We start from the raw sequence: 27,658 nt of genomic DNA, 5'->3' as shown, positions 1-27,658 counted from the left end.
TGGAATTACAGCTGGAATTACCTTATTCTATTCTATAATCGGCTGGTCAGTGCTATACTCAATACTTAAGTGACTTACCCATCCAATGAGGATTCTTGTTTACAAGATGCCACATCTGAGTTGCTGACAAATCCTGAATTTCTGTATAGATAACTGTCCAGAGATTTATAAGCACGCAGTGCTTCACCACTGAACAGCGAGGGAAAGTTAATGAGGTAATTATACACGTCTGGGTATTCCGCTGGCAGTTCAAAATCTGGTCATGAAAACTCCGTCCGGTAAGCCATAAGGGTCACTAATCTGTAGATCGTTTATTTTAGACATATATCTAGTTATCTGTTCATTAGAAAAATGTGCTGTGTAGTCCGTCGGTTGAAATTGATCCATTCTGTACACCAGTGCAGCAGTATTCAGCTGTGTTTTTTACCGACAAGATGGCGGCTGTGTACTTTCCGGTCACGTGACTGCAAGATCTCTATAGAAGTGCACCAGCTGCTTCAAACTGCTCCTTCTTTGCTTTCCTGGCTTTAGCCCTCTCATACCTGGTGACTTTTTCATGGTTGCTTTTGGATCTGGACTAACACTTTCTGCAGCCAGTTTTCGTGAAGGTGCCCAATCAGGGTTGGTTGTGTCATACAAGTCACTCGATGTTCCTGAAAAATAAATAAATTGGTGTTAAAAAACAAAAGCAAAAGAAACAACAAAAGACAATTTGCTAATCGTGAGACATACTGATCTGAGCCTGTTTTTTTTAATTATCAATCACTTGGCACACTCGTGTATTTTACTTACTGAAACTGTCTTACTACTATTATGAATACTGTGCAATATTACTTTGCATCTGGTGGCTGAGTAGAAGGCCCATATTTCTCTATGGTTTAATATGATTTAGCCTAACCAAACTCCAAAGCCTGAAACTGACTTCATCAAACTTTAAAGGCTGTCTGATATATACACCTGTTAGGACTTGGACTGTTTTGGCCTCTAGAGGCCGCTGTTATTTCCTTTTCGTGTCTTGTTTATTTTGGCCTCTAGAGGCCGCCACTGTTCCTGTGTTTTGTGTTTTTGTTAATTGCCTGTTAGTCCTAATTATCTTCACCTGTGTCCTTAATTAGTTTGTGTATTTATACCCCTGAGTTCAGTCCTCTTGTCATGGAGTCTTTGTGCTGTTATGTTTATCTCCAGTTTCCTTTGTACTGTGTTTTGTGGATCTTCTGAGCTTTTGCATTTTTGCCTTTTTCTTTTTGAATTATTCTCTTTGTTTTTGTTTTTTTTGTTTTGCCCTGGATTGTATATAGTGTACATAGTATAAATAAACCTTTTGTTACTTTTTCTACTTCTGCCTCACGCCTCTGCATTTGAGTCATTCCCCTGGTGGCCTAGTGGGGGTTTGCTGGATCATCACACCAACGAACCAGGTTCGAATCCCAGCAAAACCCTAACAGAAAGACTCCGTCATGACCGACTCAGCAGAGGCTGCTTCAACTGTCTACCCGGCCAACCTTCAGGGAATTATGGCAGCTTTGACACGCTTCGGAGCGACCATGGATGCTCATGGACGTACGCTCACCAGCCAACGTGAGGCCCTTGCTCGCCACGAGGAACTGCTTCAGCAAATTGGGAAAACCCTGGCACAGCTGACATCTCTGCCTGCATCTCCTGCTCCTGATCCAGTTCCTGCTCCTGATCCAGCTCCCACTCCTGCTCCAGTGCCTCCTGCCATGCTGCCTTCTTCACCTCGCGAACCCAGCCTTCCTGCACCACAGAGGTATGACGGCAAGCACAGTGAGTGCCGAGAGTTCCTTACCCAGTGTCAACTCACCTTTGAGCTTCAGCCTACCACCTACACTACAGATCGCCGCAAGATTGCCTTTGTGATAACCTTATTAGCTGGTAAGGCGCGAGCCTGGGCTACTGCTATCTGGCAAAGACAGGGACCTGAGTGCCTTGATTTCCAGCTGTTCTCTGAAGAGATGCTTCGGGTTTTCGATCAGGCAGACATCAGTACCAACGCAGCCCGAAAGCTCATGTCCATCCGGCAAGGAGGAAGCGTCGCAGATTACGCCATCTCGTTCCGAACACTCGCAGCAGTAAGTGGATGGAACGAGACTGCCCTGGTGTCAGCCTTCCACCATGGTCTGTCTGACCCCATCAAGGACGGTCTGGCCTCTATTGGATGCCCAAGTGACCTCGAAACCCTCATCTCACATGCTATTCGTCTGGACAACAGGATGAGAGAACGCCACCAAGCCTTGAGCCCCCCCAGCCTCCCTACCTCTACCTGGAGACCGTCTACCTCCTTCAGTGACTGTCCAGAACCCATGCAAGTGGGTCGTACTCGCCTCTCCGCATCTGAGAGGGAGCGCAGAAGGAGGGACAAGTGCTGCATCTACTGTGGCAAGCCTGGTCACTTCCGAGCATCATGTCCCGAACTCTTGGGAAAAGGACCGCCCCGTCCAGCCGAGGGAGGGTTGTGACGGGGCCTACCCTCTCTCCCGGACTCCCTGGCCAAGGAATCTACATCCCGGTCTCCATCTCCTGGGGTGAGTCTGTCCACTCTTGTCAAGCTTTGATAGACTCAGGGGCGGCTGGGAACTTTATGGATATTCACTTCGCCCAAAGCATCAATATACCTACTGCACCTCTTGAAGTCCCTCTGTCTGTGTCTGCCCTCGATGGCCAAGCGTTAGGTGATGGAAGAGTCACTCAAGTTACTTCTCCAGTCTTCCTCCAGTCTCAAGGTCACAAGGAAGAAATATCCCTGCACCTGATTCCTTCACCTGAGTTCCCAGTTATTCTAGGCCTTCCTTGGCTTACTCGCCACAACCCTCGTATAGACTGGGTCACTAGCCAAGTTGTGGAGTGGGGTCCTGCATGCCATGCCTCTTGTCTGCTCTCTAGCTCTCCTGTGTCTCCTGCCGAGCCCCCTGATCTCACCGAGTTATCTCAAGTTCCCACAGAGTACTGGGATCTCAAGGAGGTATTCAGCAAGAGCAGGGCCGCCGTTCTTCCTCCGCACCGGGCCTACGACTGTGCCATCGACTTGCTCCCTGGGACTACCCCTCCTCGTGGCAGACTGTTTTCCCTCTCTCGGCCAGAACGCAAGGCTATGGAGGAATACCTCAAAGACGCCCTGGTCTCTGGGTTCATTCGACCCTCCACCTCACCTGCTGGTGCCGGCTTCTTCTTTGTCGGCAAGAAGGATGGGGGGCTTCGACCATGTATTGACTACAGGGGCCTGAACAAGATCACTGTGCGCAACCGATATCCCCTTCCGCTGATGTCCACTGCTTTCGACCTGCTCCAAGGCGCCACCGTCTTCACCAAGTTGGACCTACGGAACGCATACCACCTCATCCGTATCCGACAGGGAGACGAGTGGAAGACTGCCTTTAACACCCCGTCTGGGCACTACGAATACCAGGTGATGCCCTTCGGACTCACCAACGCACCAGCTGTTTTTCAGGCCCTAATCAACGACGTCTTAAGGGACATGATTAACCTGTATGTCTTTGTCTACCTCGACGACATCCTTATCTTTTCCAAGACCGTGCAGGAGCACCGCCACCATGTCCGCCAGGTTCTCCAGAGGCTGCTACAGAACAATCTGTTCGCCAAGGCCCAGAAATGCGAATTTCAGGTTCCCGAGGTCTCCTTTCTGGGATTTATTGTACGGACAGGCCAACTCCAAATGGACCCTGCCAAGACCCTGGCCGTCCGGGACTGGCCTACTCCCAAGTCCGTTAAGGAGGTTCAGCGGTTCTTAGGATTCGCTAACTTCTACCGCAAGTTCATCAGGAACTTCAGTTCTGTGGCAGCACCCATGTCAGACCTCACCAAAGGGACAGGTGGATCTTATGGCTGGTCTCCTCAGGCAGAAAAGGCGTTCAAAGACCTCAAGGCCCGCTTCTGCACGGCACCCATTCTGGTCCTCCCGGACACCTCCCAACCATTCATCATGGAGGTGGACGCCTCGGACAGTGGTGTCGGCGCGGTACTCTCTCAACATTCGGAAGGAAAGCTGCACCCCTGCGCTTACTTCTCCCACCGCCTGAGTCCTGCGGAGTCCCGGTACGATGTGGGGGATCGAGAACTGCTAGCGGTCAAACTGGCCCTTGAGGAGTGGAGGCACTGGCTGGAGGGAGCGCAACATCCATTCCTGGTTTGGACTGACCACAAGAACCTGGAGTACCTCCAGCAAGCCAAGAGACTGAACCCTCGACAGGCTAGGTGGGCCCTGTTTTTCAGTCGGTTTGACTTCACCCTCTCGTACCGTCCCGGCTCCAAGAACACCAAACCTGACGCACTGTCCAGGCTGTTCTCTGCCACTAACAGGGAGAATGAAGTCGGGCCTATTATCCCGGTGTCCCAGATTGTGGCCCCTGTCTGCTGGGGTATTGAGGAGGCTGTTCGACGAGCCCAACGCCAGGACCCCGGTCCTGGGACGGGGCCACCGGGCCTCTTGTACGTCCCACATCAAGCCCGGGCCAAGGTTCTCCAGTGGGGTCACTCTTCCCCTCTCACCGCCCACCCGGGAGCTCGGAGGACCCTGGACTTCCTGAAAAGACGCTTCTGGTGGCCAGTGTTGGGCACGTTACTTTCAAAAAGTAATTAGTTATAGTTACTAGTTACTTTTCCCAAAAAGTAACTGAGTTAGTAACGGAGTTACTTTGTCATAAAAGTAACTAATTACCAGGGAAAGTAATTATTCCGTTACATTTTGTTCCCCCCCCCCCCAAAAAAAAAATCAAATTCAATTAGTGTAATCATAATAAAAGTGAATGTTAAATGTGTTTAATGACTGAAATGGACACTTAACAGAACCAGTTAGTAACATTATCTACACTATATTAATATTTTTGTGGGACAATGTGAGATAAGACATCTATCAAATGTAATATATTTTTGCAGTTATTAAAATTATGTTACTAATTACTGGCCACTGACGAGGACAAACGCTTTGTTCCTCGACATAATGTGCATTGCACGTAAACACTCTTGCCTTTTATTTCAAGTAATGAAAAGTAATGGCTGTATTTCCAGTGTGAAAGCGCAGTGCTGGGCTGACCGCTCGCCATTGCTGGGTCTTCCGATTGAAAGCGTGCGCAGTAGTGCAGTAGGCGTGGCCTACCTACATATGTTGTCCAAATCTACTCTGATTGGCTTACTGTGCCGTTGTCTCGTGTCTCCCCGCCCCACACTAAAGCAGAGGAAAGAAAGGCTGAACGAGCAGCGTGCCAGATGAGAACAGCTTTAATAAAGTAACGCATAGTATTTTATTGTAAGTAACGGGAACGGCGTTATAACGATGTAAAAAGTAATTAGTTAGATTACTCGTTACTAAAAAAAGTAACGCCGTTAGTAACGCCGTTTATTCTAACGCCGTTATTCCCATCACTGCTGGTGGCCTAGCATGGAGCAGGAAGTAAGGTCATTTGTCCTGTCCTGTGAGGTTTGCACCAGAACCAAGAACCCACGACAGCGTCCCCAGGGTCTCCTGCATCCTCTGACCATTCCCCGGCGTCCCTGGTCCCACGTGGCAGTCGACTTCATCACGGGTCTCCCTGAGTCACAAGGTAACATGGTCATTTTGGTCATTGTTGACAGATTCTCCAAGGCCTGCCGCTTCATACCTCTGTGCAAACTCCCCTCTGCTCTTGAAACAGCGAAACTTATATTTAATCATGTCTTCCGAGTCTTTGGTCTTCCACAGGACATCGTCTCAGACCGAGGGCCCCAGTTCTCCTCCCGAGTGTGGCACGGGTTCTGCAAGGTCATCGGAGCCACTGCCAGCCTCTCCTCTGGGTTTCACCCACAGTCCAATGGTCAGACGGAGAGGCTCAACCAGGACCTGGAAACCACCCTGCGAGGCCTGGCTATGGATAACCCGACATCGTGGAGCACCTGGCTGCCATGGGCAGAGTACGCCCACAACACCCTGCAGTCATCGGCCACCAAGCTGTCGCCATTCCAGTGCCAATTCGGGTTCCAGCCACCTCTGTTCCCGGACCAGGAGGAGGACGCGGGGGTGCCCTCGGTCAACCAATATGTGAGACGGTGTCGCAAGACCTGGAGCAAGGTCAGGAAGACCCTCATACAGACCTCCAGAACCAACCAGACTCAGGCCAACCACCATAGAAGACCTGCACACACTTTCCGCCCTGGGCAGCGGGTTTGGCTGTCCACTAAGGACCTTCCGCTGCGGGTGGAGAACCGCAAGCTTGCTCCTCGCTACATTGGCCCCTTCAAGGTGGTGCGCAGGGTGAACCCTGTCTCCTACCGGCTCCAGTTGCCCCGGACTCTGAGGATCAACCCCACTTTCCATGTTTCCCTGTTGCGGCCTGTACTGACGTCTACGTATGCCCCTGCCCCTAGGAACCCCCCACCCCCCCGCATCTTCCAGGGGCAGACTGTGTTCACTGTGCATCGCCTGCTTGACTCCCGCCGGGTCCGCGGCGGGTTGCAATATCTGGTGGACTGGGAGGGCTATGGTCCTGAGGAGCGCTGCTGGGTTCCTGCTCGGGATGTCCTGGATAAAGAACTGTGTCGGGACTTCCATTCGGCCCATCCGGATCGCCCTGGGAACATCAGGAGACGCTCCTGGGGGGGGGGGGGGGGGGGGGTCCTGTTAGGACTTGGACTGTTTTGGCCTCTAGAGGCCGCTGTTATTTCCTTTTCGTGTCTTGTTTATTTTGGCCTCTAGAGGCCGCCACTGTTCCTGTGTTTTGTGTTTTTGTTAATTGCCTGTTAGTCCTAATTATCTTCACCTGTGTCCTTAATTAGTTTGTGTATTTATACCCCTGAGTTCAGTCCTCTTGTCACGGAGTCTTTGTGCTGTTATGTTTATCTCCAGTTTCCTTTGTACTGTGTTTTGTGGATCTTCTGAGCTTTTGCATTTTTGCCTTTTTCTTTTTGAATTATTCTCTTTGTTTTTGTTTTTTTTTGTTTTGCCCTGGATTGTATATAGTATAAATAAACCTTTTGTTACTTTTTCTACTTCTGCCTCACGCCTCTACATTTGAGTCATTCCCCTGGTGGCCTAGTGGGGGTTTGCTGGATCATCACACCAACGAACCAGGTTCGAATCCCAGCAAAACCCTAACAACACCTTTATATATTCTAGCATTAAATAGACTGATGAATGTTATGCAACCGTAATAAGTTGATTAAACACAAATCAAATCATACAGAATAGACCTAAAATGTTTTTCAAAAATGACCCTTGCATGAGCGATATTAGTGTACATTACAATGTAAACGTACACTCGGCGGTTCCAGTTAGGCATTCTCTAGAGATTGTTTACACGATGTTTTTGTTTCCAAAAACAAACTTAAACACAATTGATTGTTTATTTAAACAACTTACCACTTATAAAATGATCGGAGCAGACTCTGCTGTGTTTGGAAGGCTGAAAATCCTTGCAGTTGATTCTCGCAAGCCATTGATTCCTCCTTTGTATGCTGAGTTTCTTTGTCTGCTTGCCTTCGTGCTCCCGTACAGTGGGAATTACATAAAAGCTCCGCTTGACTTCATCAGTTGACCTATTACAACAGCCGTGAATACAACAGGTGTGCACCATTGCTAGCTTTAAATAGTAGTAATGTAACTATAAATGTAAATAATATATAAATGAATGTAACTCGCGCGCTACAATGTGTGCTCAGTGACCCGTACGGTAAGCTAGCCCCCCAAGATGGCCGCCACCAGGGAATCCCCGACTCTGTGACATCATGTGAAAACTATCTATAGCAGACTTGTATATAGCAGCGCTGAGGTGCTGCCATCGTGTTTCTGCTGACACAACATCCCTGGCCAGTCTAAGGCCGTTGATAAGGGAATGGAATTTGTTTTTGCTGTCAATGTCTTTAGTACGGGCAGTGTTTATCCTTGGGAGACTCCTAGGCCTCACATGGTGCAGCAGTTTTCCTCCTTGTAGTGCTATTTTGCTGATAACAAGGGAATTATCGGAGTCACAGTCAGCGCTGTGATAGCTCTGTGTGCTGTGCACCGTTTGGAGGGTTTTCCTTCTAGTAATGACGAGGTCAAGCTGGTGCCATCGATGTGATCTGGGTTGCATCCAGGAGACTTTGTGCTTTTCCTTGTTTGGGAAATAAGTATTTGTTATACATAAGTTCCTGCTGTTATTTTAGATAATTTTAGACTGCAGGCAGCTGCTCCACTGCTCCACTGTGTTTATCACAGAAATACCCAATAAAAAAGTAGCTTGTTTGGCCATTGCCATGCTACTTGATCAATAAAAGAGTTAAGCTACTGAAAAGCTATTTGATTTAGTAAATAGTGATGTTACTGAGAAATTTAGTTAAGTTAATAATGATGCTACTTGTAGTGACGCTACTGCCCAACACTGAATTTCCCTTTGGACGGACACTTTTTGTAGACATCAACAAGATTTTGACAGAAAGCTTCTTGGGCAGGGGGCGGCACGGTGGTGTAGTGGTTAGCACTGTCACCTCACAGCAAGAAGGTCTTGGGTTCGAGCCCAGCAGCTGATGGGGGCCTTTCTGTGTGAAGTTTGCATGTTCTCCCTGTGTCTGCATGGGTTTCCTCTGAGTGCTCCAGTTTCCCCCAAAGGCATGCAGGTTAGGCTAATTGGTGGCTCTAAATGTGAGCGTGAATGATTGTGTCTATGTGTCAGCCCTGCAATGACCTGGCAACTTGTCCAGGGTGTACCCTGCCTCTCGCCTACAGTCAGCTGGGATAGGCTCCAGCTTGCCTGCGACCCTGTAGGACAGGATAAGCAGCAACAGATAATGGATGGATGGATGGAGCTTCTTGGGCATTGGTGCAACAGAGAAGCATTCACCCTATCATCTCGAGATTATGAGTCCAAATCCTGATGTCAAAAGTAAGGAAGGGAGAGGTGTCAACTGCAAGTAACACTAGCCAAATGTCTATGAGTTCCTACATATAGAAATGGGTAGATAGCAGGTGTGTGATGCTGTATGAGCAGCAGTTCAAATAGATGCTGGCTTTATGTGCCTCAGAGGAGTCTTTATTATTCCAGCCCCAGAGAATTTTAACTTCTGGCAGAAAACAAACAAACAAAAAACCCAATTCGGACATGTTCAGAACAACCAAATGGGTCCAGGCATGCAACATGACACTTTTTAAAATTACATTATAATTGTTATTAGTAGAAGTGTGTGAGGGTTAAGCCAGTATCTCACTGGGCTGCGACAGCCTGCGACTAGTTGGAGACAGAAAAATTGTGATAAAATATATGAATTAGCGACAATTTTCACTTGGAATCACACTGAATTGATATTCACATATTTTATCGCAATTGTTGTGTCTCCAACTAGCCGCAGGCCGTCACAGCCCAGTGAGATACTGGCTGAAGAACTCGCACTTCCTGTCTCACGGAAACTGACTTGAGAAGGGTTCGTGACAGCTTTGCATTTGCGGCTATTTTGAGAGAAATTTTGTCACACTCATTTTTTGAACATGTTCAAAATATCAGCGATGAAGGAGCGACACTTTGCGACTCATGCGAGGAAATTGAGAAGCCCCGCGAATGTTTCGAGACACTTTTGAAACTCTCTCGCGCAGGACGTTCGCAATTTGTCGCAGCCCAGTGAGATACTGGCTTTTGGGTTCGGCTGGGATCGGCGTCCTCCACCCTGAAACTCCACTCCAGTCCAGGTGGTGGCGGTAACGCGTCCAGTAGCTGCTTCTCCAACCGCCAGAAAACACTGGAGAAGAAAAAACCGCTGCTCGTCTGAGCCGCTTTAGCCCCTCGAGTTATAAAAATAAAAATACGTTATTGTGTCTGGCTCTGAGGATTTAAAACCCTTTAGCCCCTCGAGTTATAAAAATAAAAACACATTATTGTGTCTGGCTCTGAGGATTTAAAACCCTGAGGTAAGTTAAACTGAAGGTGTGTGGTCGAATCCCAAATATATCTCCACTTTACTGTTTTAGGAACTCCGTTCAGTATGAAATAATGCCGTGTGCACCCTAGATAGTGCACTATTTATCCACTCAGGAGAGAGTTGTAGTTTGGCTAACCTGTTTAGTTGTATATTGAAAGTATTTAAATCTTCACTTCAAGTTCATTTCCATCGCTTTCTTTTTTCTTCTAAATTGCAACTTCCTCGCAATTCCAACTTTTTATTTCTCAAAATTCCGACTTGATTTCTCACAGACTTTTTTTTTCCCTCGGGGTTTTTATTTATTTTTTAAAATTATTATTATTATTATTATTATTATTGTTAAGCTAATCAGGCAGAACCACCCCCTCTGCAGTGTGTTGAGCAGAAAGCTTTACACACTGAAAATGAAAATGGATGAAATCATAGGGGACTGTTTTAGGCATGGTTTCCCGAACCGGGAGGTCTTGTTGTTGGAAGAATCGTATGGTGTTGAGCTCGAAGCCTCTGATCCCTGCAGAGAGAGAACTGTGTCTAACAATTAGCTCTGGCAGCAATGAAACCTCTTACTTTAACTCAGGGCTGGTTTTATACGCAGGGCTTTATTAGGCACTGCAAACTCTTCTTCTGCGTGTTTCTTCTTCTTCTTAAACTTATTCATCTTCCGTACAAATTTCGATTTCGAATAACCCAATAACCGTACATCGCACACAGACAAACAATACATCAAAACGTGCGGCTCGATTGGACTCTGTGTGCTATTACTTTGTTCAGCATTCTACGATTTTTAGTCGCGAAAAAATCACACAAAATTTCCCATTCATTTCTATGGGAATAAATGGAAAAAAAAATCGCACATTTTCAACGTTTTTCAAACATCCACTGCTCTGGCATGCTTTCACCTAGAAACATGATTCAAACTTTAAAACGGAGACAAAATTCTCCTGTGTGGATCTGGCATTCAACTTTTTTGCTAGGTTCTATACTTTTTGATCAGTCACAGATCAATCACCATGATCAATTCTGGAGAAATTCAGACTTTATAATGAGTGTCTATGCAGTCGAGCTAGAGTGTACACAGCTTTAAAAAAATGCTCAAAATTTCTCATTAAAACTGTGTTTTCAGCCACAAATTTCACTCTCCCAGAGCATTTTTTAACATAGTTACTGGGAGACCAAATGTTCTCCCAGTGGCCAGATTTGGTCTCCTCGTCAATGCAAAACCAGCTTCACTGGGAGACCAAATTTTAAACCAAGTTATGTCTTATTTGGTTCAATCAGTTGCAGTTAATTAACCAAGTACCATGTAAGTATACATTTATCAATGAAAACGAAGATATATGTTATAAGATATACACACAAGATCGTGTTGATTAAGAAAAACAAAACTAAAATTTGGTTACTGAGATGGCTGATGTCAGAATCCGATGTCATTACTGTGTAACTTTGAGTGTCTTTGACATAACACAAGGGCAAATACAGCCCCAATTACATACCGTATAATGGCGCCCAAATTACGGGCTTGTCAAAAGGCCCAAAATAGAACTTACGAAAATCGCCCAAATTAGAAGAAAATATCCTGTTTCATAAGGGTGGAGAACCCAAAATATTTTTAAATTATTGTTAAATGTCATTTTTTGGCATATATATTTCAATTTATTGTTCAGTCGCTTCATAACATGAAGTGAACATGAAATGCGTCTAGCGATTACCGTAAACCGTGTCTGAGTCTCTGACGTCTGAATGTCATAAAATATACTTCCTTTGTTTATGTTGTGAAATTCTCAACGATTCATGATAACACGTGGCTGTCGGTTTGTGATACTGTTGATAGTATAGATTGACAAGTGGTCGTCATGCCGTATCGTGGTAGACCTAAGACAACTGGTAAATCACATAATAAGAACAGCAGTTCATATATTCATGGAAAATGCACAATCGATGGCATTATTAAGTCTACAGGCAGGGGAATGGGGAGGTTTATCGCATGACAGAACAGTCAGAAGACATCAGACGATATTGTTGACAAGGTCGAGGTCATTGACTTGTCGTCTGCAACATTTGCCTTACAGTTGCCAGGTATGTTATGGATTTTTATTACATATTTTATGTGAGACTTTTATGTAATCTGCTTTGTACTAGCTTATTTTTAAACTTAAGTGAAAATTATTTTTATCTCATTTATGCCCAAATTAATTTATACCAAATTATATTGGAAGTTGAATTGAAATAGATGTGCGCCCAAATAGATGCTGTGATCATAATTAGGCTTACAAAATATTTTTATATTTTTTATTTATTCAGAATGTTGGAGAAAACTTTTGATTTTTTAGATACAGCACTACTTTATACTTGCACATGATTATGTAATTTCTATTATTTTTATTGCTCCATATATTTATAATTGGTTAAAAAATTACTAAAAATGATACGTCAAAAATTTTCGGCACGCTATGCGCAAAAATAGTAAAAAAAAATTTTTAGGCTCGCCATGGTGCCCAAATTAAAAACCTGTCTTCGCCCCTGTAATATTTGTGCTTGGTAATTGCTCTTGATAGCTGTGTAGTCACTGTAGTGTGTTTGTCTGCATGGTGATTGGTGAACCATTTTGCATCACAGAATATGCCGCAGTGGTGCAGCCGCATGGACTCTGGTGCCTGTGATTGTATTGCCCAGACCATTTGGTCTCCTAGTGGAAAACCCTTAAAAAATGCTCTGCACTCTACACATATAATTTTCTCAAAAGTTGGAGTCACACTTGTCTTGATTACGGATCGACCGATATGTTTTTTTCAGGGCCGATACCGATTATTATGGAATTGGGATGCCAATAACCGATATGTGCAACCGATAAATGTAAACATTATAATTCACATGAAATTAAACATGGCACACACTGACACAGACCTTCATATCCATGAAATGTATGTTTAATTGTAAAATTGAACATGAAATTTTGTGCAGGGAGATGCCAGCAGCATTTGTACAATAAAGTCAAACATTAGTTAGAATAAAATGAGAAATAAAATAATAATAAAATAAATATTCACCAATAAAAAATCACTCCCTACTATATTACAGCTCAGCATTTTCAGTGGAAAATAAATGAAAATACACTCTGGATTCTTTTACACTAAGAACTAAGTAAGACTTACCAACTTCAAGTAGTTTTTAAATAACAAATCAAGTGTAGGGAGCTGCCTGCAGCATTTTTTTTTAAAAAAGTAAAATCAAACATAAAGTAGGCTATCACTCCCTATTATGTAACAACAAGTAACCATCTACATTCTAATGCTTTTAATGCCCAAGCCTAATATTCCCAATTTAGGAGGATTATATTGTAGTGAAGGAAGCACAGTTGCTCTGCATGTTAAAAGCTCTGGTTAAAAGGAGCGGCTGTTCCTTTAAGAGTATATCGCTTTCCGAATCAGAAGCGCTAGCGAGGAGAATCACTTGCGCAAGAATTATAAATACCAGTGAAGTACATTACAGCGCAATGTGAAGTAGCATAAGAACATTTAAGTCAAGAGTTTAATTGATGTATTTCGTTTATTAGCGTTTATCCAAGCAAGTGTGCATCCACGACACAATTAATTACTGAGCCCACAACAAGCATCCTGACAAACTCCCTATAGTATTACAGCCTACTAGCACCATATCACACCTGGCTTGTTTAAATGTTCAAATAGCGCTTTATAAAGTTACCTAACATATACAAGTGCAATGCGCTTTCTGAGCACGAGTCACGTCATGAAGTTTACTCATCACCATAACAAATAGCCAGTAGGCTTGCGCTAGTCTACAGAGCACAAACACTACGTTTTATTTCATCTTCCCTTGACCACCTCTCTGTATGGCTGTCATTCTACTGTTCGAGTAGAACTACTGACACATTCACAATGTTTCCAGACGGGGATTTAAAAATGACTGCAGCCTACGTTATGCTGGGGACTGCTTACTATGGACAACATTACATGTAGTTTCAGTGAGACTAGTTGGTTGTAGGCTAATTCAAGTGCTTCCTTCCGTAAGCTAAGTTTGCCTGGCTACACAGATGCAAATGGACAATTTTAACGAGTAGTAGATGAAGAATGTAAACATATAATGATGTTGTGCTTTTGCAACTTGTGTGTTTATGACTTATTACGGCAAAAGCAGCGTGTCCTTACCTTGAAGTGGGATCTGCTTCTGCCTGAGTGCCCATATGGCCGCCTTGAAACAGTTCACAGCGGTTAGCTGCGCGTGTTGATTGGCTATATCTCTTGTGCCAAAGAAATCAGATGTTGCGGTGGGCGGGACCGTGTTCTTGAACTCAGAGAGGCGAGTGCAGGAAAGGACGTGCAGTGACAGTCGCGTTAGGAACAAAATGGCTGCAAAAAGGCATGTTATCGGCATATCGGTGGAAATTATGGCCGATACCGATAACCCTAAAAATGCAGAATATCGGCCCGATATATCGGCCAGGCCGATTATCGGTCGACCCCTAGTCTTGATTCACACGATGTGTCTACCTAAACGATAGGATTTACAGTTTTCGCACAAGAAGCCTCAAAGTAACAGGTTCACAGCCCAACTGCTCCATTGACTCCCATTATAATCCTGACAGTGCTTTTACTACAAAATCAGAAATGTCAGTTATTTTCAGCTCGCTCTGTTGTCCACATTTTTTTACACTAGGGACAAAAAAATTACATCAATGTGTTCATGAGAGCCTTGTAGCACTCAATGTGAAAGAATTTTGTGAATACCTCCTTTCATTTTCGTGTAAATCGCTGTTGTTTGAGAAGAAGGAAATCTGAGAAAAAGCTCTCTTTGCCTGTAATCTTATGTCTCTGCTCTGCACCTGAGCACCGTCACCAAGGCAACGAGCTCCAGTCAGGGAGCAGATGGGGGAGGGGCTGCTCTCTTTCAAACACACACATGATCATAGCATCGCAGCATCATAGCAAGTCACACATTCACACAGTACAGTACAACTCCTGCAATAGCGACTGCTACACCCACTGCATCACTCTCACGATTTCCCACAGGGGAATTGTCTAGTTAAACTTATTCATTCAGAGATGTGTTCTCTCTCCCTTACTTTTTATCCTTTATACAGATATGTGTAAGAGTGTCTATGAAAACGGGCACATTTTAAAATTTGCAGACGATACCGTCATTGTAAGTTTGTTACACAATAATGAATACAGCCATGGTCCAGTCTTGGAGGATTTTATTAGGTGGTGTGATCTTTCTTTCTTGGTGCTTAATACATCCAAAACAAAGGACATGATTATTGATTTTAGAAATCAGGCTCCAAACCATGATCCCACAGTCATCAAGGGCCAATCTGTTGAACGCATGGATAATTACAAGTCTTTTGGGATTGTCACTGACTACGTTTACATGCACATCCAAATCGAGCTGCTGTCAGTAATCGAGTTGAAGGTCCCAGCAGGGTGCCAGAGAAATCCAATCCTACATGCACACAAATGAAATCGGGCTATTGTGTGAGGTGCATTGTGCACCTGAGCCACAGGTGGCGCAACACGCCCCATCGTGTTGGTACACTTCCGGTTGTCGTCATGAAGAAGAGCTATTCAAGAGTGTAAACAAAGTTATCAGTTCCGTGTTCTCCATTGTGCGTTTTTCTCCCGTCCATGAATTTTAATATATTCAACTCCTTAAGCTGAATGAGCATGAACTCTTTCTCCTCATTACTCCAGAGGTGCAAGTTTCTGCTTGCCTGTAGCAGTGGGGGCGTGGTCAAGCGCCGGTCTGTGACAGGAGGGCGGAGCCAGGGAAGGTGAGTGGCAGAATAACTACACCTGACGGTAATTAACCTGTGTTTGTGTGTCTTCCCAGTAACCGCGCCCTATTTAAGGAGGCAGAGGGAGAGCAGAGGGGACAGCTCATCCCGGGACTAGAACACAGCGTGTGTGTGTGTGTTTTTTTTTTTTCTATCAAGAATAAAAGTAGGCTGTTAAACTGAAAAGTCTGACAATAAAAAGCCTATTAGTACCAGAAGCTTTGTCCTGCCGTCCTCTGTGCTCCACCCACACTTCAGAGAGCTCTACATCCACATTTTCTCTTCTTCGTTTGTTCCTCCTGACCTCTTCTGCTGCTCGCTACTACTGTTGTCATGCCGACCGAGGCTGTTGTGTTTCCCGCTTGTGGTCTCGTCACTCGTCACTTCCGGAAGTAGCTTGACAACTAGCTCGATAGGGTATACATGCACAAAGTAGCTCGGCAGAAATCGCATAAACTAGGTCGTGTAGCTCAATTCCGAGAAATCAAGTTCGGTTCAATTTCAGCCGAATTAAGGTGTATACATGGCATTTTGAACTTCGATTTCAGTCGAGCAACGGCAGAAATTCGATTCTCTCTATGTGCATGTAAACGTAGTGACTGATGATAAATTGACTTTTAACAAGAACTGCAAAGCAGTATGCAAGAGGGGACATCAGCGGTTGTTTTATCTTCGGAAATTGTTCCATTTTAACATTGATAAAACTATGCTGACCCTATTTTATCATGCTTTTACTGAGTCATTGTTATCTTTTGCCTTCGTGTCTTGGTTTGGTAATCTGTCACTACAGGACAAAAACTCCCTGAACCAAATAAATGGGCTGGGTGGCTAATTGGGAAGCCTCAACCCACCATGTCTTCTCTTTATGACATACAGTTACAACGTAAAGCTACCTGTATTCTTAAAGATGGCTCACACCCTTTGCATGGTGAGTTCCAGCTCCTTCGCTCTGGTCATCGTTTTGGGGTCCCTAAGGGAAGAACAAAACGGTACAGAAAGAGCTTTGTACCAACAGCAATTGTATTGCTGAACAGTAAGGCCCAGAGGTGAATAATTTTGTTCATACTGAACAATTGATGATGAAGCGCTTTTTAAAGATCACACTTTTAAGGATTGTATATGTTAGGATGTGTGTACTGTTGTTGTCTTGTCTGTTACAATGTATTTTACATAGCTGTTATTTTGTATTGGGATCACTGAATTCCTGCCTGCACAACGAATTTACCAGTACTATGGTATGGTACAAATAAAGAAACCTTGGACCCGCCCTCCATTCTCAAACTGCTGCTAGGCCATGTCCCCACTGCCACATACCCCTTTAATGGAACAGGAAGTCTGCCACCACCATCTGTGCCCTGGCCTGTGGACCACCTCGAATGTAACCATGTAACCTCCTGGAGGGTGAGATACCAATGGGTGATCCGCACATTGGCATCCATCATGCGGTGGAGTCACTGGAGGGGCACGTGGTCTGAACAGAGAGTGAAAGGGCACCCCAGCAGGTAGTATTGGAAGATGAGGACCGCCCACTTGATGGCCAGGCACTCCTTTTTAATGGTGCTGTACATACTTTCGTGCATCGAGAGCTTGCAGCTGATTTACAGTTCCTTGCTCTCCACCTTCTGGTACAAAACGGCCTCCAGCCTTCTGTCCGATGCGTCTGTCTGTAAAATGAAGGGGAGAGAGAAGTCAGGGGAGTGTAAAAGTCCCCCCCCCCACACACACTGCAGCTTCAGTGTTTCCCCTAGAAAATGTTTGAAGGTGCGGTGGCAAGACCTGCGCTCAGATGTCCCACCCCAGTACGAGGATACAGGAGCATTCTGAGAAATTTTTTGACAAAACACACTCTCTAAAATGGTGACCCTTTGTAAGGGAATAAATGAATAAACCGAGTCTTGAAAGAACAAGCATAACCTGCAGAGCAAGGCAGTTTAGAAAACAGTCAGGGAGACTAAATTCCCCCCAACCCCTGAACATAAATCTCACAACACATGATTATGGGGGAAACCGGAGCACCCAGAGGAAACTAGTGCCGCTTTTCCACTACAAACGCGGCTGAGTCGGGCTGAGCCGTGCCGTGCTGAGTCGAGCTGAGTCGGGCTGAGCGGGGCTGTTGAAGTTGCATTTCGACTACAACCGCGCTGAACCGTGCTGGCTGGAAGTGGGTGGACACATTGGGTGGAGTTAGCGAAAGTGGGTGGACGTCACGTGATGTTAAGCAGCGCAAACAGTGACATCAGTGACAGTGGTGGAACAAGTCAGAGCCGGGCCGGGGGCGGGGCAAATGACCGGGCCCTTTATTAAAGCTTATCATAACATCATTTTAGGCTACAAAATGTCCGCAACTGCGGTGTTTACCAATTTCAACACTACCGGGTGCAACTATGTTATTTAGTACATCAAGTCCTTCAAACGAACATGTAACTCAGAAACAAAAAACATTAGGATACTGTACATGGCTCATAATAAAACATCAATAGCCTATACTGCGCACATTATTTGAAGGGCATACGAATGAGCGCTCAAGAGGTTGCAACGGTAACAGGAAGAGTCAGAAATAAAAGGAGGGCGGTGCAAACATCACTGAATGCACTGTGTTTACCAATTTCAACACTACGGGGTGCAACTATGTTATTTTGTACATTAAGTCCTTCAAACGAACATGTAACTCAGAAACAAAAACATTAGGTGACATACTGTACATGGCTCATAATAAAACATCAATAGCCTACTGCGCGCATTATTTGAAGGGCATACGACGAGCCTTGCGCTCCGCGAACTCGTCCACGATGCTCTGTATGTCACTGATTCAGTGAGCTTTTAAGCGGTAGTCTCACGACCCGAATAGTAAACAATAAACATGGAGGACATGGAGTCGTTAGTGTTACAGGTCTTGGTGCTGTGGCTTGTTGTCACCAACAACGCCAACAGATACTGGCAAGAGCGTATAGATGAGGCGAGGCGCATAAGGCTTCAGAAATTCTCGTAATTCGTAATTCTTCTTCCGGGTTTGCGGTGTTTACAGATCCCAGCGCGCTCGCGGGGCGTGTGTGGGCATGTGAGGACACTCCTCCTCACCAATCAGTGCACAGGGGAGTGTCTGCTCACGCCCCCAGCCTCACTCGGCACGGCTTGGCTCGCTTCAGCCCCACTCCAAAACCGTGCGAGTTTTAGGGGCTAAACAGGGCTGAAACGAGCTGAGTCGTGCTGGTTTTTGGTAGTCGAAACGCGAGCCGTGTCGGGCTGAAGTGAGCTGAAAAAGGGTAGTGGAAAAGGGCCATAGGGGTGGGTATTGCCAACAACGTCGCGATACGATACACATCACAATACAGGGGTCACTATACGATACGTATTGCGATACATGTGCATCCTGATACATGGTCTTCAAGGCAATACATATCCCAATATTTCACATTACTTAACATACATTTTTAAGAAAACAGACATATGTATACCCAAATGTTATTTTTTATTTTGCTGTAGAGCAACAGTTACACTGTAGTGCATGTAAAACATGGCCTTAACAAGGCTGTAGTGCAAAAAAAGATGGCTTTGATAAAAGTAAACTTAAAACATGGCCTTAACAAGGCTGTAGTGTAGCATGGTTCACATTCCTCAATTAGTTCTCGGAAGCCTTCGTTTTCAACTGAGCTGTACGGACGCAAGTCTTTGCATATGTAGGATAATAGTGCTGCAGTGATTTTTTTGAGCCTATGGTGATGTTGGGGGAAAATTTGTCTGAAACCCCGCCGTCAGATTTGCTTGTGTCGTTGTGCTACTACTAGCATTCTTTACTTGCTAAATGCTAGCGTGATGTCGGGTCATGTGGAGGTGCAGATTTGTAGTATTGCCACAGTACTTAACTTTCATTCAGCAGTGTTTGCATACTGCGTGTGTCATGTCCAGGTCCGCCTTTACCTGTTTGGTAAATCCAAAATGCTCCCAAATCCGTGCCTTGAATTTGGCTGGGGGCGAAAATATTTCCTCTTCACCGTCTTCGTCCATGTTGTGTGTGTGTGTGTGTGTGTGTGTGTTCACTTCTTCTACTGTTAGCAGCACTGCCGCTTACGGCGCTACTGCCTTGTGTGGTCGAAATGCACATTCAATGCCTGAAGGTGCGGCGGCAAAAATCAAGGTGCGGCGGCCTGCCACAGCCAATTGTACATAGCGGAAACACTGAGCTTTTACCTTGGTGAAAGCCTGTTGGCACTGCTCCGTCCACTGGACCGGATCTGGTGCTCCCTTTTTAGTGAGATCAGTCAGTGGGCTGGTGACATCTGAATAATTAGGTATGAACCTAGGATAGTAGCCAGCCAGCCCCAGGAACTTCCTCACCCCCTTTTTGGTCTTGGGCCTTGGGCAAGCTGCAATCGCAGCAGTCTTGTCAATTTGGGGATACACCTGCCCATGACCTAGATACTGTACTTCCACCCACCCAATTGCACATTTTTTTGGGGTTAGCTGTGAGACCCACATGCCTCAGTGACTCTAGGACAGCCCTAAGGTGTTCAAGGTGCCGAGGCCAATCGTTGCTGTACGCGATAATGTCGTCAAGGTACATTGCCACATTGGCAGTTTGGGGATGGAGGATATTCTCCATGAGCTGCTGGAATGTGGCGGGAGCCCCAAATAACCCAGAAAGAAGCGTGACAAACTGGTGTAATCCAAACGGTGTGGAAAAGGCCATTTTCTCTCAGGATAGAGGAGTCAAGGGGATCTGCCAGTATCCCTTTGTTAAATCCAGTGTCGAATAAAAGTGAGCAGCATCTAACCGATCAAGCAACTCCTCAATGCGAGGCATTGGGTATGTGTCGAATTTAGACACCACGTTGACTTTTTTTCTATAGTTTACAAAGAACCGGACCGATCTATCAGTCTTGGGTACCAGGACAGCCAGGCTGCTCGAGTCACTGTGTGATTCCTCAATCACAGACGCGGAAGGAGAATACGGGAGGACACCACTGGTGCGGTGAGCCAGCCCCCGTCTCTGTGGTGGGGGAATGGGGTGGGGATGGGAAGAGAAGGGAGAAGAGGCGACCCATCCACCTGCTGTCGGAACCAGCATCAGATGGCCCTCCACCAACTTGATGGCTTGCTCCAGGGACACTGAGTGATGATGCTGGACCCAGTCTGCCGTTCCTTCCGGAAGTTGAGCGATAAACTGTTCCAGTGTCACCAGATCGATGATCCTGTTAGTGTCATGGTCTTCCACCCTCAGCCGCTATTGGTCGAATGCGAACGGCCGGCTGACCACCTCCAATGTCCGTGTCCAGAAGCACTGGTGATGTTGTTCCAGAGAGTGGCCGACACACTGCAGGATGGCTCTCTTCAGGTCGGTGTATATGAGCTGGCTGCCGGCAGCGAGCTGCTGTGTGGCGGGCTGTGCCTCGCCAGTCAGGAGTGGAAGTAGGCATGCTGCGCGCTGCTCGACTGGCCACCCGCACACTTTGGCTGCTGGCTTGAAGTGAGCAATTAAAGCCTTCCGGATCGTTGTACGGGCCCATCTTTGTGAGGGTGCTGTGGGGAGGGTCCGCTGCGGTCGAGGTCCCCGACAACACAAGCAGATGCCGGAACACTTGGCGATCTTCCTGCTGGGCCAGTATCAAGGCTTCAAAGCATTGCTCTTGTTCCTTCCGGAGGGCAGTCAGCGCTTGATTCTGGTTCTGCTGGGCAGTAGCGAGGGCATGGATGAGATCCTTCAATGGGGAAGACTTCATGTGGTGGTTCCCTTCTGTACTCCCGGGTTTCGGCACCACTCTAATACGTCCCTCATGTGGGTGGAATACAGAAGCATGGCAGGTGAGAGATGACGTTCACACACACCTTTTTTATTTTCGTGTTGTTTTTCAGCTTTAACGTCTGTTTAGGTACACAGACGTGTGCGTACACACAGTTGTGTTTTGGTCTGGGGAAATCTCTTCTCTTCTGTCTGCTCTCTCCCTCTTTTTCTGTTCTCCACAGTCACTGCAACAAACGCACGCACACATTTAATTGACAACAGGTGCATTGACTTTGCCACTCACCTTCCCTGGCCCCGCCTTACATTCACAAACTGACACTAAGCCACGCCCCCACTGCCACAAATGCGTTTGAAGTTCTTCGTACTAACTGTCCAGGTTTTTGTGTCATGCCAAGATAATCATTATAAAGAATCGCGATGCCTTCTCTGCCAGTTAGACAAGGCTGGTGTATATAACTGCAACCAGGAGGACTAGTTTCATTTAATGCTACAGTGTCCTTTGGTTTAATCCATGTTTCTGTTTAAACACAGTACATTAAACTGCTGATCAGTAAGAAGTTCATTAACAGTTCGTGCTTCAGACATGAGAGAAAATATTTAAGTCTTACCTTTTACAGTAGGTCAAAGGTGCTGGCAGTGGCTGTACAGTCAGTAGGATCGAATTTTATATTAATTAGATTATTAGAACAAACTGAGTGAGTATTTCTACTTTTTTGTATAGCTCGGGGAACAGGCACAGTCTCAATGTAATGAAACCTGTGTGATGACTCTGTGCAGGTAGCAGACAGACAGTTTAGCCTGTCCGTCTGCTCCCTGGCCTTGGCTCTGGATTGTTGTGGATTAACTAGGCCTGTTCTGAGACTATGAGCTATGCTGCGAGAAATGAGAGCAGCATCTTCCCGAGTGGGATGGATACCGTCCTGCCCTAACAGATTTGTTTGATTTTTAGCTGTGTGAGGACATGAAAACAGAGACATCCATGGATGGAGAGACCTCAGAAGCCTGTGTGAAGAAAGAGGAGACGCTGGAGCTGAATATCTACAGCTATGGAGACGATCTCGACAACCCACCTGAAGGTCTCTCCGTTAAAGTGGAAGATCCTGACGATAAAGACTATCTCTGTAAGACATTAGGCCACTCTGGTGCTCAGTAACACTCACTGTTTATTCTACCCTGCACACTATCTGGTGCACTAAAAGTGCAATACAGTACATTTGGCATGTAGCCTCAGTCTCTCTTATAATTTTAATCAACAATTTGACATTGAAATTTAGATTTTTTTATTGATTAAAGTATGAACTTTGTTTATAGAGTGTGTAACATGGTAGCGAGGAGTGAGAGAAACTTTATTTATTTATTTAAAATACTTTAGTCGTTATAAACTGAGGATGTTAACCTGAACAAAAAAAAGCATGGAATATCACACGATGGGTGTGTATTAAAAAAAAAATCTATGCTGCGTGGTTTTATTTTCATATTACAGCATGGCCCAAAATGTATGATTCCCCTCAAACCATAGTGATTTGCTTGTTATTGCAATTTTGAATTTATTAATGAATGACACATTCAATGTTTAATTTGTTTCTGTTTACATTTAATGTTGCAGAATGTCTGTCATTCTCTCCAGCCACTCCTGTGTTTTATTCTGAGACAAAAAAAAAATGTGGGATGTCGTGTGACTGAGAAACCAGAAAGCACAAAGTCCTCTGTCCTGAAGACTCTTCCATCTTGGGAAACTTACTGACTGATACCTGGGTCTCCTTCCATAAATGTTAAATAAATGTGTCGTAATGTCTTCACCACATTAGAAGATTATAGGTTTTTCCCCCCTCTTTCTTCCACCCATTTGTCGTCCAGTGTGGTCACCTGCTAGTATCCACCCACTAGCCAGGTCTCTCTAACCATGTGAGTGAAGGCTAACACGTACTTCCTCCAAGACATGTAAAGCCATCAAACTCCTCTTTTTCAATTGCAGCTCATGTTGTGTCACATGATAGCAAAACACATGTGGAGGACAGTGTTATGTGCTCTGTTCCCCACATGCATAAGCTCGCAGAAGATCCCAACCAGCTGTAATTTAATAGGGGACAGAGAGTATGCCCCTCATTATGCCTCTGGAATGGAATGTTCAATAAGAGACAGTGGGTGTGAGAGACAGGAGTCCAAATATACGGATTTCGGGGCATCACAGTGGCGCAGCTCCGGGGTCCTGGATTCGATTTTAAGCTCGGGTTGCTGTCTGTATGAAGTTTTGCAAGTTCTCCTCCCTGTTGGACTATTTATTTACTTACTTACTTGCTGTGTGGACAGAAGAAGAAGAAACTTTTTTGTCACATGCACACTTCAAGCACAGTGAAATTCATCCTCTGCATTTAACCCATCTGAAGCAGAGAACACATGCGCGCACACACTCACCCAGAGCAGTGGGCAGCCACACCAGAGCGCCCGGGGAGCAGTCAGGGGTCAGGTACCATGCTCAAGGGCACCTCAGCCCAAGGCTGTCCCACGTTAACTTAACTGCATGTCTTTGGATTGTGGGGGAAGCCCGAGCACCCGGAGGAAACCCACGCAGACACGGGGAGAACATGCAAACTCCACACAGAAAGGCTCTCGCCGGCCGCTGGGTTCGAACCCAGAACCTTCTTGCTGTGAGGCAACCGTGCTAACCACTACACCCCCGTGCTGCAGTTAATTTTGTTTGTACCTGCATGTGATTTTCATAACAAATTTGGGAAATTCTGTTCCCCAGAAGATAAGCAAACAAGTAGCTGAATTTAAAACAACCCTGACCAGGCAAGTCCTAAGAGAATACTTTAAATATGTCATGCAGTGCCACAGTCATGTTAATGAACATTCGTTTTATTTTGCCCTGCAAGCTTCATATCTGACCATTTGTTTACTCCCACAAGGAAGTAAAAAAAAAAAAAAAACCTCATACTCGTATCCAGTGCTGGCACAAAATATGGAAATGCCTAGGAAAAGATCGATTTTGCATACTTTAATCCTTGCAGGGGCGGCACGGTGGTGTAGTGGTTAGCGCTGTCGCCTCACAGCAAGAAGGTCCTGGGTTCGAGCCCCGGGGCCGGCGAGGGCCTTTCTGTGTGGAGTTTGCATGTTCTCCCCGTGTCCGCGTGGGTTTCCTCCGGGTGCTCCGGTTTCCCCCACAGTCCAAAGACATGCAGGTTAGGTTAACTGGTGACTCTAAATTGACCGTAGGTGTGAGTGTGAATGGTTGTCTGTGTCTATGTGTCAGCCCTGTGATGACCTGGCGACTTGTCCAGGGTGTACCCCGCCTTTCGCCCGTAGTCAGCTGGGATAGGCTCCAGCTTGCCTGCGACCCTGTAGAAGGATAAAGCGGCTAGAGATAATGAGATGAGATGATAATCCTTGCAGATGACATCAGAATCTGCACTGAAGGCAACTGAAATACATTATGAAGATACAGAGACACCTTTTAACCACAATTTTATACTTTACCCATGAAAATACTAGCAGTTTTGGCCATCGTTGTGTGATAAACATCGTAAAAATATTGGAAATAGCATCTCTTTTTGTTTAGTTTAGCCCCAAAAACCACCTTAATCACTCCTTGTTGGGCAATCCTACCATGATATGCTAATTATTCCACAGGTGAAAACCATTAACTAAATCATGTGGTCTCTACAAATAATTCATTAGAAAAAGTATTTATCCTCTGACTACAGGCAGAAATGGCATCAGAGAGAGAAACTACAGAAGAGCAGCGTATTAGGATGAAAGTTTTGCGGGAGGAGGGCCATTCATAATGAGCCATAGCAAAGAAACTGCATGTGACCCACAGTGCTGTCTGGAAATGCCTCAAGCATCACCAGAAGACTGGGAACTTCAAGAACATTTCAGGCAGAGGAAGGAAGAAAAAGTTGACTAAAGCTGATGTCCAGTACCTCAAGACTACATCCCTACGAGAGAGGAAGAAATCCATCAAGGAACTGGCACAGGACCTCCAAGATGCTACAGGCAAGGATGTCTCCCCACACCTGGTTAGGAAGACGCTCTCAGCAGAAGGCCTCAAAGGTCATGTGTCAGTGCGCAAAACTTTTGTTGAGAGGTGGAAATAAGCAGAAGAGACTTAACTGGGCAAAAATTCACAGGAGTTGGACTTCTGAGCAGTGGAAAAGGGTCATGTTCTCAGATGAGAAGAAATTTTGAATTATTTGGCAACGCTATGCAACAGTAAGTCAGGTGCAGAAAGGGAGAAAGATACAAGGCAAACTGTATTTCTCCCACAGTAAAACATGGCGGAGGGGTCCTGCAAGTATGGGGAGCTATCACCTACAATGGAGTTGGTCATCTCTACAAAATAGATGGGACCCTCACTGCTGACAAGTACAGACAAATCCTTATCCATCATGCTGTGCCTTCTGGAAGAGCTCTCATTGGCAACAACTTAATCTTCCAGCAAGATAATGACCCAAAACACACAGCTGGGATGGTTAAACAGTATTTACAAAACAAAGAACAAGATGGCAGCTTGGCAATTCTTGATTGGTCAGCCCAAAGTCCTGACATGAATATAATTGAGGAAGTCTGGAACTACATGTAGCGAGAGAAGGTGAAAAGGGCTCCTTCAAACCTGCCACAGCTCTGGGAAGTGTTGCAAGACATATGGAGATCAATTCCACTTGATTTTATTCATAAATTTTATGATAGCATGCCTGATCGTGTCAGTGCACTTCAGTGTCAAGGGGTTCCATACCAAATATTGATAATATTTTGGAGTGATTTACTCTGGTTACTTGCAACATTTGTTTGTTATGATGAAAGTGTTTAGTTTATTAAGAGAACTTGAGAACAAAAGGTCAAATTGTGGTGTTTTGTCATTTTGGTAGGTGTGTCCATATTTTTTGCCAATACTGGTACTTTGTTGTGTCCTGTTTGATCCCAGTCCTGATGGACACCTAGTCTCAACCACATGCTCAGTGAACCTTACTGGCAAGCTTTCTTAGGATAATCTTTTTACAGTAGTAATGTACTGTATATGGTCTTGGATAGACACACAGATTGCACACACATTTGGGCCTCATTTCTTCCTGTTGTGTTTTCTCTACTCCTAGACTGTGAAGTTTGCAAATCCTTCTTCCTCAACAAATGCGAGGTTCATGGACCACCCCTCTTCATCCCCGATACTCCTGTTCCCATGGGAGTCCCTGACCGAGCCAGACAAACACTTCCTCCTGGGCTAGAAATCCAGAAGTCCAGTATTCCTGATGCAGGCCTAGGAGTGTTTAATAAGGGGGAGACTGTTCCAGTAGGTGCACACTTCGGCCCCTGCCAGGGAGAGCTGGTGAACCGAGAGGAAGCCAAGAACAGTGGAGACTCCTCGGTTGTGAGTTTGTCATAAATTTTATTATAAAGATTGTATATTTTTATGTAACAAAATATGATGACTAGATGAAGGTAGCTCCAATTAATATCAATTTCTTCTTGCAGATGATATGTGGAGTAGTGGTGTAAATCGCAAGTTTGAGCACAATGCGGTCCGACATCGGTTCTTTTAGCCAGTGTGGTGGAACTTGCCTGTTAATAAAAATACTAGTAACACCTCAGTGCTCAAGTTGTTTGTGTCTATGCGTCAGCCCTGTGATGACCTGGCGACTTGTCCAGGATGTACCCCGCCTTTCGCCTGTAGTCAGCTGGGATAGGCTCCAGCTTGCCTGCGACCCTGTAGAACAGGATAAAACGGCTAGAGATGATGATATGAGACAGTATATACCCAGTGTGCTGTGAGACAAAGTGAAGTGTGCTGTGGAATTTTGAGCAACCCCATGCATTTTCATGCAGGCTCATGAAATATTTTTTTTAAAATACAACAATGACTGTACTTTTTCATTAAAAATGTTTGGAGGTAGTCACTTTTTTTACTTTTTTTTTTTTTTTTAATCTAAATGGCCTTTAATTCCATTTTGAAAATACATTTGGTTCCAGGGAGGAGGATTATTATTGTAGCAACCAGAAAAGGCAGTCGCTTTAGTTGTTGCCAGTTCCACGGAGCCTTGCCAGAGTGCAAAGGCTCATGGGGCTGTTAATGTTAAAGCTTGGAGAACATTAGGGGCTAAATAGCAATGAGCCACCTTGACCAAGACTCCTGCAGTAATTGACCACCTCTGTCCAGTATTTCTGATAGGCATGTATCTTGTAGTAAAATGAAACAACATCTAGAACCATGTTATGTACAACCCCGATTCCAAAAAAGTTGG

General features: G+C 45.3%; 1 protein-coding gene and 1 pseudogene across 1 annotated transcript; both read left to right on the top strand.

Moving 5' to 3' along the window:
- The window catches only part of LOC132901311 (zinc finger protein 850-like), a 495,238-nt pseudogene that overhangs the window by 436,471 nt on the left and 31,109 nt on the right, over positions 1-27,658 (top strand).
- LOC132901330 (histone-lysine N-methyltransferase PRDM7-like) lies at positions 9,697-27,007 on the top strand. Its single transcript, XM_060943646.1, has 4 exons — positions 9,697-9,883; positions 22,372-22,543; positions 26,516-26,787; positions 26,892-27,007. Exons 2-4 carry the CDS (start codon positions 22,384-22,386, stop codon positions 26,913-26,915), a joined length of 456 nt encoding a protein of 151 aa, XP_060799629.1. The 5' UTR covers positions 9,697-9,883; positions 22,372-22,383; the 3' UTR covers positions 26,916-27,007.

This window comes from Neoarius graeffei, chromosome 17 (genome assembly GCF_027579695.1).
Source record: "Neoarius graeffei isolate fNeoGra1 chromosome 17, fNeoGra1.pri, whole genome shotgun sequence".
In the NCBI taxonomy this organism is placed as follows: domain Eukaryota; kingdom Metazoa; phylum Chordata; class Actinopteri; order Siluriformes; family Ariidae; genus Neoarius; species Neoarius graeffei.
The sequence above is the reverse complement of the archived record's forward strand: the minus strand, read 5'-3'. Positions and strand labels throughout refer to the sequence as shown.